Here is a 12,663-nt window from a genome sequence, read left to right on the forward strand (position 1 = left end):
AAATAACTGTTGGGGATGTTGAAATGCCTATATGTATCCTTGGGGACCCAGCCTACCCCTTAATGCCATGGCTCATGAAGCCGTACACAGGCAGCCTGGACAGTGGTCAGGAGCTGTTCAACTACAGGCTGAGCAAGTGCAGAATGGTGGTAGAATGTGCATTTGGACGTTTAAAGGTGCGCTGGCGCAGTTTACTGACTCGCTTAGACCTCAGCGAAACCAATATTCCCACTGTTATTACTGCTTGCTGTGTGCTCCACAATATCCATGAGAGTAAGGGGGAGACGTTTATGGCGGGGTGGGAGGCTGAGGCAAATCGCCTAGCTGCTGGTTACGCGCAGCCAGACACCAGGGCAGTTAGAAGAGCACAGGAGGGCGCGGTACGCATCAGAGAAGCTTTGAAAACCAGTTTCATGACTGGCCAGGCTACAGTGTGAAAGTTCTGTTTGTTTCTCCTTGATGAAACCCCCCGCCCCTTGGTTCACTCTACTTCCCTGTAAGCTAACCACCCTCCCCTCCTCCCTTTAATCACCGCTTGCAGAGGCAATAAAGTGATTGCTGCTTCACAGTCATGCATTCGTTATTCATTCATCACACAAATAGGGAGATGACTACCAAGGTATCCCAGGAGGGGTGGTGGAGGAGGGAAGGAAAATGCCACACAGCACTTTAAGCACAGCACTTTAAAAGTTTACAACTTTAAAATTTATTGAATGACAGCCTTCTTTTTTTTTGGGCAATCCTCTGTGGTGGAGTGGCTGGTTGGCCGGAGGCCCCCCCACCGCGTTCTTGGGCATCTGGGTGTGGAGGCTATGGAACTTGGGGAGGAGGGCGGTTGGTTACAGAGGGGCAGCAGTGGCAGTCTGTGCTCCAGCTGCCTTTGCTGCAGCTCAACCATACACTGGAGCATTCTGGTTTGGTCCTGCAGCAGCCTCAGCATTGAATCCTGCCTCCTCTCATCACGCTGCCGCCACATTTGAGCTTCAGCCCTGTCTTCAGCCCGCCACTTACTCTCTTCAGCCCGCCACTTACTCTCTTCAGCCCGCCACTTACTCTCTTCAGCCCTCCACCTCTCCTCCCGGTCATTTTGTGCTTTCCTGCACTCTGACATTATTTGCCTCCACGCATTCGTCTGTGCTCTGTCAGTGTGGGAGGACAGCATGAGCTCGGAGAACATTTCATCGCGAGTGCATTTTTTTTTTTCTTTCTAAGCTTCACTAGCCTCTGGGAAGGAGAAGATCCTGTGATAATTGAAACACATGCAGCTGGTGGAGAAAAAAAAAGGGACAGCGGTATTTAAAAAGACACATTTTATAAAACAGTCGCTACACTCTTTCAGGGTAAACCTTGCTGTTAACATTACATACATAGCACATGTGCTTTCGTTACAAGGTCGCATTTTGCCTCCTCCCACCGCGTGACTACCCCCTCAACCTTCCCCCCTCCCTGTGGCTAACAGCGGCGAACATTTCTGTTCAGCCACAGGCAAACAGCCCAGCAGGAATGGGCTATACTGAGTGTCCCTGAAGAAAAGCACCCTATTTCAACCAGGTGACCATGAATTATATCTCACTCTCCTGAGGATAACACAGAGAGATAAAGAACGGATTTTGGTTGAATGCCAGCAAACATACACTGCAATGCTTTGTTCTACAGTGATTCCCGAGTATGTGTTACTGGCCTGGAGTGATAAAGTGTCCTACCATGAAGGACGAAATAAGGCTGCCCTCCCCAGAAACCTTTTGCAAAGGCTTTAGGACTACATCTAGGAGAACCGCAAATGCCAGGGCAAAGTAATCCTTTCACATGCTTGCTTTTAAACCATGTATAGCATTTTAAAAGGTACACTCACCAGAGGTCCCTTCTCCGCCTGCTGGGTCCAGGAGGCAGCCTTGGGTGGGTTCGGGGGGTACTGGCTCCAGGTCTAGGGTGAGAAACAGTTCCTGGCTGTCGGGAAAACCGGTTTCTCCGCTTGCTTGCTGTGAGCTATCTACAACCTCCTCCTCATCATCATCTTCTTCGTCCCCAAAACCTGCTTCCGTATTGCCTCCATCTCCATTGAAGGAGTCAAACAACACGGCTGGGGTAGTGGTGGCTGAACCCCCTAAAATGGCATGCAGCTCATCATAGAAGCGGCATGTTTGGGGCTCTGACCCAGAGTGGCTGTTCGCCTCTCTGGTTTTCTGGTAGGCTTGCCTCAGCTCCTTCAGTTTCACGCGGCACTGCTTCGGGTCCCTGTTATGGCCTCTGTCCTTCATGCCCTGGGAGATTTTGACAAAGGTTTTGGCATTTTGAAAACTGGAACGGAGTTCTGATAGCACGGATTCCTCTCCCCAAACAGCGATCAGATCCCGTACCTCCCGTTCGGTCCATGCTGGAGCTCTTTTGCGATTCTGGGACTCCATCATGGTCACCTGTGCTGATGAGCTCTGCATGGTCACCTGCAGCTTGCCACGCTGGCCAAACAGGAAATGAGATTCAAAAGTTTGCGGTTCTTTTCCTGTCTACCTGGCCAGTGCATCTGAGTTGAGAGTGCTGTCCAGAGCGGTCAGAATGGAGCACTCTGGGATAGCTCCCAGAGGCCAATACCATCGAATTGTGTCCACAGTACCCCAAATTCGAGCTGGGAACGTCGATTTAAGTGCTAATCCACTTGTCAGGGGTGGAGTAAGGAAATCGATTTTAAGAGCCCTTTAAGTCGAAATAAAGGGCTTCACTGTGTGGACGGGTGCAGGTTTAAATCGATTTAACGTTGCTAAATTCGACCTAAAGTCCTAGTGTAGACCAGGGCTTATACTTGTGCTATGAGCATGTAGCATCAGGGGGTGCAGGAGCCGATCCGATGGAAAAAATTCTGGCAAATGTGCTCTGGGCACTCACACACCTACACTGGCAAGGACGTGCAACACATCTCAAAGAACAACAGTTACAGAAAAGTTAGTAACTTGTTTCTTTTGCGTGGATGGTTACTAAAGTTTCCAGTGTAACTTTGATCTTACTGTAAGGATGTCATTCTTTTAAGACGTTCAAGCTGCTATTAAATAGATGACCTAGAAAAAAAATCTTGAACTTTAAAAATAAGGGCATTTTAATTTATTTTATACAGGTTCAGATGCTAGTAGCAGAGCTGCGCCGAGTTACAGTTCTGTGGGATGAACTTTGGTTGGGAGTGCTGTTGCAGCAGCACATGTATGTCCTCAGACGGATTCAGCAACTGGAAGATGAAGTCAAGAGAGTTCAAAACAACAACACTCTACGGAAGTAGGTTTTCATGAATAACTTCTAAGTAAAAATGGGCGAGAGAAGACAGATTGTTGCTGCGCAGTAGAATTATTAAATTGACCAGTCATGCTTTTCCTCCTAAATCGGTATCAGAGGTCAGGGTGCCACAGCTGGTACTTTGGTGCACTCCATTTGCACCACACAGAAGGTGCAAGTGGAGCAAAATATACAGCAATACGTTCCTTGCTGTGGATTCCCCCAGTATGGAGCAGTCACCTGTGAGTGTAGAACTACAGAATTCATATCCTACTCCTTCCCTTCTTACAGCCCTAGTACAGGCTCCTGTCAGCTGTGTAGAGGTTTGTCAAGGGTAGAGATGGGAGTGGCTGGTGTACACTGTACTCCAGCTATTCACCTCTGGTGTACGGTGGTGGAGGGACAGTTAACAGCTCATGTTAGGCTTGTACAGGAAGCTTTAATCGATTTTCAGCTTGTCTTTTTCCCTTTCCTGGGTGGCTGTGTGGAGGAGGGAAGTGATGCTTTTTGAAGCACTTGTCTAGCCTCCAGAAGAATCAGATGACTTTCAGTCCTGCTCTCCCTGTAAATACTTCTGTCTAGCATGGAAGCAGACAATAAAGAAGCCAAAACTATTACTGCTTCCTCATATGCAGTGCTACATGCAGCCAGGGAGGGAGCAGCAGCTGCTCAGAGTCCTCCCTGCTCACACCAGAGCAGCTTCTGTGACTGGAAAGGAAGAAGTGACAGGCTGTGCCTCTATTCCCCATAGTGATGGGGCTGATTCAGAGGCTTCCGTTTAAAAAATTAGAAGCCAAAGCTCAGGGGACCATATTTTCAATATGTAACCAAATACAAATTTTCTTCTTAACACAGCCACCCTCAAAGGCCACAATGTAGAGAATTGGGAACCAAAGGTTGGACATCCCTGTCTTGACTGCTTTTCAGTTTGTTGTCTCTTATTAATGTATGAGATCACCTTTATCATATATCTGTTTGATTCTAAGTTCTGCACTGGTAGGCAAGATTGAAGATGGAAAAATATACTAAATTTAACTAGTAACACTTCTGTGATTCGTCTTTTCAATGATAAGACATTTTATTTAGTATAATTTTGTACCCAACACTAGTGTTGTACCCAACATTTTTGAAATGTTAGACATAAGTGTTTCTGGTACGACTGATCTGTCTCCTGTCCTGAAACATCAACCATTGACAAGTTCCAAGTGTTTATTGCCTCCTCTTCTGAAAGGCATCACAAATGAAAGTCCAATGGATTTGGAAATGTAAATTCAGGTTTGTTTTGCAGTGTTTTTTTATGAAGAAGAAAAGAGCTTGTTCCTTGGTGGTTGTTTGACAATTATTTATAATATAGACATTTATTTGACATTTATAATATAATATAGAAGTACTGTTAAGTGTTTTGGGTGTGCATAAGTAGCTTTTTTCTCTTCCTGGTATTAACATCTTGTTGGCTCACTTATGGGTTTTTAAATATTGCTTGCTGGTGTTAAAATACCTATTTTCTTCTATTTTATATTTATCCTGAAAGATTGGCATCTTAATTTAGACTTTGTATTTAACTGGGTAACTGTCAGTGTGATATATCCTATAATAAATATGCCTTTTGTTTTAAAATAGTTCATTTTTAAAGCTGGTATAGAATTATTTTTTCTCTCCTTCCTACATAGAGAGGAAAAGATAGCAATCATGCGTGAAAAGCATACAGCTCTAATGAAGCCCATTGTATTTGCTTTGGAACATGTACAAAGCATCACTGCAGCTCCTGCAGAAACTCCTCATGAAAAGTGGTTTCAGGACAATTATGGAGATGCAATTGAAAATGCTTTAGAAAAACTTAAGAACCCTTCTAATCCTGCTAAACCTGGAAGCAGCTGGATCCCATTTAAAGAGGTACTGTGTCTTCAACATGCTAGTAAAGAAAATTATATATAAAATCTGATAACTTTTTCTGCTACATATGATTAAACTAACTTCTTACTTGTTACTGGAATGACTAATGTACCAATCAAAGTCTCTTCCTCTGTATCATGGGTTTGAATGTCGTCATATTTTAGGGCAAGATCATAGCTGGTTGAATCTTGGAAGATTAACAAGGACAGATTTTGTGTCCTCATTACATAGCAAATATTTTTGTCTCGAGCAGAAGCTGACATTGGGAACTTGTTTAAAATCATAATAGGGCCAAATTAGGGCAGTGGTGCTCAAATTATAGTTTGCAGAATAACATGCTTAGGAACAAGGCACAGGTGCCTTAAGACAAAGGAAATATCCTCTCATGGATTAAGTAGACTGCAGAATGAAGCAGTGTGAGAGCTACCACTGCATCAATAAGCATCTGTCCTCCAGTACCATCTGACTATAGGTTGGCTTCATCCCTTGCAATTAGAGTAATGTTCCATGTGCACATTTTTTTTATGCCCTCTCCAGGCCTTTTAGGAGCTCTGTTATCACCACATCCTAGTATTTTGCCTCTGCCACAAATACAGCTTATATCTCTACCCTCTCCACTACTAACCTTCCAACCATTGATAGTACTTTCCTTTTTTAACCTCCTACCTTCTAGTCTGTGGGATCCTGGAAAATGATAGGAGCAAGCAGCTGTTCCTTTCCTGTTTTTCCCATCCTATCTCTTCAAATTTCTCCCCATCTCCCTCCCCATGAGCCTAGTTATCTCAGACTCTGCTACCGAACACATTTCCTCTCTTGGAAGTCCAGCAGTGCTCCAGTTAGTTTTAACAGCAGTCCTCAACTTCTCCAGTTCTCTTTACATGACCTGCTTTCTACCACCTGACAGTCTTACTCAAAAATCTCACAATTCTTGCAGTCTCTCCTAGTTCCTCCAGATACTGGCTTTGCCATCTCAGTACTGGAAGACTTGAGCTGCTAGATCAAGGTAGGAAATACAGCTCTTTTCTGAAGGTTTCTTTGGTGTGACTTTGTTATGAAGTAATGAGACTTTTATAATCCTTCCACCAATGCATTTGGTTGATATTTTTCTATTGGTTTAAGCCTGACTTTGGAGCTTCAACAAGTTCAATGAACTACCATGTTTTAAATTGTTTCATTAAAGGTCTCAAACCCAGCACTGTGTAGAGACAGTCTTCAATGTTAGCAGCTCTGGACCTGGCAGAACGTCTTTGTCACCTACTGTAATATGAGGCCTTTATCTGTTAGCGGTCCCTGTGGCAGGATGGGGAGCTATACCACCTGACTCCATTCCCATTATGCCACTGAGTTCCAGCTCAGGGCCCTTGTTTGGAACATCAGAACCAATCCTTCTCTGTCCCTTGCTGCTCCCTGAGCTGCCTCCTACCTTTCTTCCTCTATAGGCTTCCCCAGTGTCTTGCTCTGTTCTCCCTTTTTGGAGCATTGGATTCTCACCAGTTTCCTGGGATCCTCTCTGCAGGCCTTCTGCCTCTCTGGCAGCTGCCTTTTTCCTCAGGAGTTCCCCCTCTAACTGAGGTACCTTTTATCATGTCCAGGTGCTAAACTGTTGAATTAACTGCCTCCCAGTTACTTCATGAGTTAACTACTCCTAGGTGAACCTGAGCTGTCTCATTCCCCCTTGTGGAGCCTCTCAGAGGTAGGCTGTGCCCCTGACCCCTTCAGGTGCCTACCCTCTGACACCTGTGTATCTCCCACTTCATACCCGCTAAGTCTTAGGATCTGTCTTGTGACTCCTTTTTGGTCATCTCCTATCCTATTCTATTGCTGATGCTTTAGAGCGTTGTAGCAACAAAAGAGCTCTTACAGGCAGGAAAAGAACTGAAACCTGGTCTATACCAAGAGCTTACATTGGTGTAGCTATGTTTCTCAGGGGTGTGAAAAGTATAGAGACATAGGCTAAGTCTGTGCTACAGACCTATTACGATATAACTATGTTGCTCAGGGGTGTGAAAAATCCACCCACCTGAGCAACATAGGTCAGTATAACTATCCCTCTGTGTAGACAGCACTGTGTCGACAGGAGAGCTTCTGTTGACATAGCTACCACCTCTCAGGGAGGTGGATTAACTGCGCCGATGAAAGAAGCTCTCAGGTCGGCGTAGTAGCGTCTTCACTAAAGCACTGCAGCAGTGCCATTATAGCGCTGTATGTGAAGGCAAGCCCATAGCTATACCGACCTTAACCCCCCAATGTAGACAGCACTAGGTCGATGGAAGAATTCTTCTAATCTACCGCCTCTCAGAGAGGTGGATTTATATATACTGGCAGGAGAAGCCCTCCCGTGAATGTAGGTAGTGTCTATACTGAACCACTACAGCGTTTTAAGTGTAGACATCCCTAAAGAGAGATGATGTCCAACTGTTAAATGGCCAGAGCCAACCTGGTAATTGAACCAGATTGGTAGATGGATGCTATTCAAGAAAACCAATTTATATATTAAAGTTAGCCTGTTCTGCAAAACAGAAGTGAGGAAACCTGCAGATTTCTTGGTAGCAAGTAACTTTCTAGTGCTCTGTCCTGTCCTTTCTTCTGTTCCCAAAACAGACCTAGTACCAAATCTTAATAAATACAGGAACTAGCCCCTTTAAGGGAGTTCCCTTCTTATAAATACAGTTTTCTCTAAGCCAAAATCTTTTCTTTTGTTAAATAAAAATGGTGAAAATAATGTTACTGTCTTTGATATGGTTTTGTCACCAATAAGAAAGAGATTCCTTCCTTCCTTCCCCCCAAAAGTGGAAAATCTGTTTGTTTTTGTAAATGTTTACCACTACATCAGCTTGAACCTCAGCTTTTTAACCATTTCTTTAAAAGGTTATGCTAAGTTTGCAACAAAGAGCACAGAAACGTGCTAGTTACATCTTACGCCTTGAAGAAATTAGTCCTTGGTTGGCTGCCACGATGAACACTGAAATAGCACTCCCTGGAGAAGTGTCCGCTAGAGACACAGTCACGATTCAAAGCGTGGGGAGTACTATCACAATTCTGCCTACTAAAACCAAACCCAAAAAACTCCTTTTCTTGGGTTCAGATGGGAAGAACTACCCATACCTTTTCAAAGGTAAGACCTGGAAATTTCCTCAGGATTGGGGTGGGAGGGAGTTACATGTTTTATATGTATGTTATTCAGGCTTACACTCACTTTAAATTAGAGAGTAGCACACCTAAAGTTGGAAAGATGTATTGTGAACATTGAGTGTGTATTCTGATAAAGTCAGCCTGGCCAAAAAACTTCTTAGGTAGCCCTTAAAATTATACCTGAACAGTGGATGAAAGACATTGTAGGTGTCCATATGTAATAGTATCCATCATCCATCAGCTTTTCTTTCCAGAAATTCTGTAAGATTCTTTGACTCTCAGAAGAAGAGGCCTGTGGGTCCTTGTGGCTGTTGCAACAGAAAACAGAGTCCCAGCTGCAGCCTGTTTTGATCTTTCTTCTCAGCTGAACTCTCTCACAAAACTCATGCAGTAGCCTGAAGAGAGAGCGTCAGCCTGAGGCGTGAATGGTAGTGAAGTGATCTGCAGAGCTGGCATTCCACTTGCATGCTTCTCCCGTGGAGTTAGAACAGCAGCCCAAGCGCAAGGACTGTTTTCTTAGCAAATACCCCATTGCTTAGGAACCCATTCTGGGCCTGGATAGATATATAGCTTTTTAAGTCTAAAATGAAATGTGCACTTCAGAAATGCTACTTTGGGGGATTCATTTAAGAAAAAAGAGCTTTTATTATTTTAGTTGTAGAAGCTAAATTTTAAACAGAATACTTTTAAATTTTATAATACAGGTTTAGAAGATTTACATCTAGATGAGAGAATCATGCAGTTTTTATCAATTGTGAACACCATGTTTGCTACAATTAATCGTCAAGAGACACCACGGTTTCATGCTAGGCACTATTCTGTGACACCGCTGGGAACGAGATCAGGCCTGATTCAATGGGTGGATGGAGCCACTCCTTTATTTGGCCTTTACAAGCGGTGGCAGCAGCGAGAAGCTGCTTTACAAGCTCAAAAGGTAACTACTGTATTTTAAACTAATTAGCGCCTCTCAGAAGTGGAATATATTATAAGTTGCTTTAAAACCTAAAGCAAGTATTAAAATATTTTTCATTATTTTTATCTGTACATGCATTCGTTCTGAGCAGATCTGTATGTTCATATCTTATGGGTTTGATCAGATGTCAGGCAAAACTGTATAGACAAATTTTGTCTTTTAGAGAGAGGAACGTTTCTTAGGCATATTTTAATTTAATTATACTATTCTTGCATGATACTTCAAGGGTAGGAGCATTTTTGGATGGCTTGAGCTAAAGTTACTCTAAACCATTTGTTTCTTTTCATTCTTAGCTCTTTTGTCACTTTACCTTCTGTAGCTTTAGAAAGGGATTTTCAGAAGTGCTAAATGTTGTCCTAACCCTGCTGCCACTGAATTAGTTATAAAAGTCCCATTGACTTCAGTAGAAGTTGAGGTAAGACGGTGCTGAGTGCTTTGAAAATCACCGTCCTAAATTTAAAAAAAAACCCAATGTCCTGAATTTGAAATAGTTAGTCCAAGCGCTGCAATTCATAATCAGGAGAGAGGATTTAGATTCCAACTTTTTTAGTCTGAACTGACTTTAGGATAACTTCAACTCAGTATTGTAGTAGAATAAATAAGATAGCTTTATAATTCAATTTCTTGTAGGCTCAGGATTCTTACCAGACCCCTCAAAATCCTGGAATAGTACCTAGACCCAGTGAACTTTACTACAGTAAAATTGGACCTGCTTTGAAGGCAGTTGGGCTTAGTCTAGATGTATCTCGTCGTGACTGGCCTTTGAATGTAATGAAGGCTGTTCTAGAGGAGCTTATGGAAGCAACTCCACCAAATCTTCTAGCTAAAGAACTTTGGTCATCATGTGCTACACCTGATGAGTGGTGGAGAGTTACACAGGTAAGCTAACCTACATTATTTTCCTTTTTAAAACCATATTTTTGACTTGAGTGAGGGGCAGTAGATGCTTGGGATGCTTATAGCAATGGCACTCTTGTAGGGACAGGTGAGCTAGTACTATTGAACCATCACTTACCAGAAGTGTGTGCTTTAATATGGGTAGTTGGAAGAAGGGAGCGAGAGAGATTGGAAGTAAAAGCAGAAAAAATGGTGACCTAGAAAGCAGTGGGAAACCTGATTACCTGTATCTTAATTAGCCTATTAATTGAAGTTCTTAAATAAATGAGTGCTCTGTTGGTAGATGTCCTGAGACAATCAGTAAAGGAGAACTTGCAACTGACTGCTGTGAATTATCCTAAAAAGAATAATAAAAATATTAAGTGATGTTTTTTTAAGGTTCATAAAACCCAAAATATTATTCTGAAATTTTCTTTAAAGTCATACGCAAGATCCACTGCAGTTATGTCCATGGTTGGCTATATAATTGGTCTTGGAGACAGACATCTGGATAATGTTCTTATCGACATGACTACAGGAGAAGTTGTACATATAGATTACAATGTTTGCTTTGAAAAAGGTAAAAAATATTTTCTTTTATATACATTGTTCAAATATAACCTTTTCTTAATAATTAAAAATCTGAATCTTTCTCTTGAAGGAAAAAGCCTTAGAGTACCAGAAAAAGTTCCGTTCCGGATGACACACAATATTGAAACAGCACTTGGAGTAACAGGAGTAGAAGGGGTTTTCAGGCTTTCTTGTGAACAGGTAGGCTGTGTGACTTCTAGAAATGTGGGGAACTCTCATCTGTGTTTGTTTGGAAATGCTTCCCTTCTCCTTACTGCCTTTTCAAAGCCTTATTCTATTCTTATTCTTTAAATGTTGTGTTTTGAGATGGAGGAAATAAGAGTATTATTTTGGGGACATTTTATATTTATGCGAAACCCTAAAAAAAAAAATAAGTGTACAAGTATATAAAATTTAGCTCCAGATGTTGGCATAATCACAGTGGTCCATTGTTTGGCAGGTTTAACTGACTATTAAAAATTAGGCTCTCCAGATCAGAAATATAAAGTATTATGTTTAGAATACTATGTTAAAATTTGAGATAAATGCAATGTAAGAAGCACATAGCCAATCATACCTGTCAACCAATTAAAATTAGAAATAAGGCACACCTTTAACGTGAGCATGATTAACTATTGGAACAAACTACCAAGGGAAGTGGTGGATTCTCCATCTTTTGATGTCTTCAAATCAAGACTTGGATGCCTTTCTGGAAGATATGCTTTGGCTAAACATGGGTTATTGAGTACAGTACTGGGGTAATTGTGTGAAATGTACTGGCCTGTGATATACAGGTGGTCAAACTAGATGATCTGATGATATCTTCTGGCCTTAAGGTCTATGAATCTATTATGTCTTATGGGGATATATAAGATGGTTAGAGAATTTAATACCTGAAAAGTTTTTGTATTCTAATAGTAAATTGAGGGGGTGTTTCTGGAGAATTTGTGGTGATATGACAAAGAAGGCATTAAGTTTCACTGAGATCTTCACTTACTACTGAGCATGTTCAGAGACTTCTTTCAGCCCCTGAGAACCTTTTTATTTATTACTGCATACCAAACAAATGAAGTAGCTCTCCAGGAAGACTATATGTATTTCAGACTTCAGGTTTTTTTGGTGTACTGTCAAGGTTTTTTTTTTTTATTTAAAAAAAAAAAGAGAGAGAAAGAGATTTTTATTTTTTTATTTATATGTTACACAAGGGGGAAGTTGACATTTATTTACTCAACCATAACTCAGATGACTGAAGGGATTTTGCTTGGTTGTCATTATCTTTCCTCTTCTTTCTCTACTACTTTTCTTCTCTCTGTCTTCCCACCTCTGCACCCTTTATGCACAAATAAGAAAAGAAAAATCAGCTTTGGGCAGAGACAAATACAGAAAAATTCATCCCCAAAGTAAATGTTTTCAAAGAGTTAGGAGCTTGTGAAGAAAGGTTAGAACGCAAACTCTGGTGCAGCTGAAACTCAAGAAAGTGCTGTTTGAACTTGCAGCTATAATTGTATATACTTCAGTATATCCACCTTCAGGAAAGTTATGGATTGCTTTATTTAGCTATTCAAATATTAATGTATATATTGTATTTAAAAACTGTGCTATTTTATGAGGATAACTTAACCTGACTAAACTTGTTAAAATACACAAAATACAGGTTCTACATATTATGCGACGTGGGAGAGAGACTTTGCTTACGTTGCTTGAGGCTTTTGTTTATGATCCTCTTGTGGACTGGACAGCAGGAGGGGAAGCAGGATTTGCTGGGGCTGTGTATGGTGGTGGTGGCCAGCAGGCTGAAAACAAACAGAGCAAAAGAGAGATGGAAAGAGACATCACTCGTAGCCTCTTTTCTTCAAGAGTAGCTGAGATAAAGGTGAAGTAGAGTCACTAAAGTAAAATTTCACATTATACTATCAGATAAAACATTTTAAAAAAGCTAAAAGTCTCATGAATAGAAATTC

The 12,663-nt window shown here is 41.7% G+C and overlaps 2 protein-coding genes across 3 annotated transcripts in view; one reads left to right on the forward strand and one right to left on the reverse strand.

Annotated features, from left to right (window-relative positions):
* The window catches only part of SMG1 (SMG1 nonsense mediated mRNA decay associated PI3K related kinase), a 122,788-nt gene that overhangs the window by 91,374 nt on the left and 18,751 nt on the right, over positions 1-12,663 (forward strand). For both annotated transcript variants that reach the window (XM_073362322.1, XM_073362323.1), the window contains 8 exons: positions 3,107-3,261; positions 4,929-5,151; positions 8,020-8,266; positions 8,988-9,217; positions 9,887-10,135; positions 10,574-10,712; positions 10,794-10,903; positions 12,357-12,575. In XM_073362322.1, coding sequence (XP_073218423.1) covers positions 3,107-3,261; positions 4,929-5,151; positions 8,020-8,266; positions 8,988-9,217; positions 9,887-10,135; positions 10,574-10,712; positions 10,794-10,903; positions 12,357-12,575 — 1,572 coding nt within the window. The remainder of the gene's footprint in view (positions 1-3,106; positions 3,262-4,928; positions 5,152-8,019; positions 8,267-8,987; positions 9,218-9,886; positions 10,136-10,573; positions 10,713-10,793; positions 10,904-12,356; positions 12,576-12,663) is intronic.
* Positions 610-2,784, reverse strand: LOC140918289 (uncharacterized). Its single transcript, XM_073362325.1, has 2 exons — positions 1,853-2,784; positions 610-1,265 (listed from the first exon to the last, which is right to left on the reverse strand). Exons 1-2 carry the CDS (start codon positions 2,433-2,435, stop codon positions 1,111-1,113), a joined length of 738 nt encoding a protein of 245 aa, XP_073218426.1. The 5' UTR covers positions 2,436-2,784; the 3' UTR covers positions 610-1,110.

The sequence above is a fragment of the Lepidochelys kempii genome, chromosome 10 (genome assembly GCF_965140265.1).
Source record: "Lepidochelys kempii isolate rLepKem1 chromosome 10, rLepKem1.hap2, whole genome shotgun sequence".
In the NCBI taxonomy this organism is placed as follows: domain Eukaryota; kingdom Metazoa; phylum Chordata; order Testudines; family Cheloniidae; genus Lepidochelys; species Lepidochelys kempii.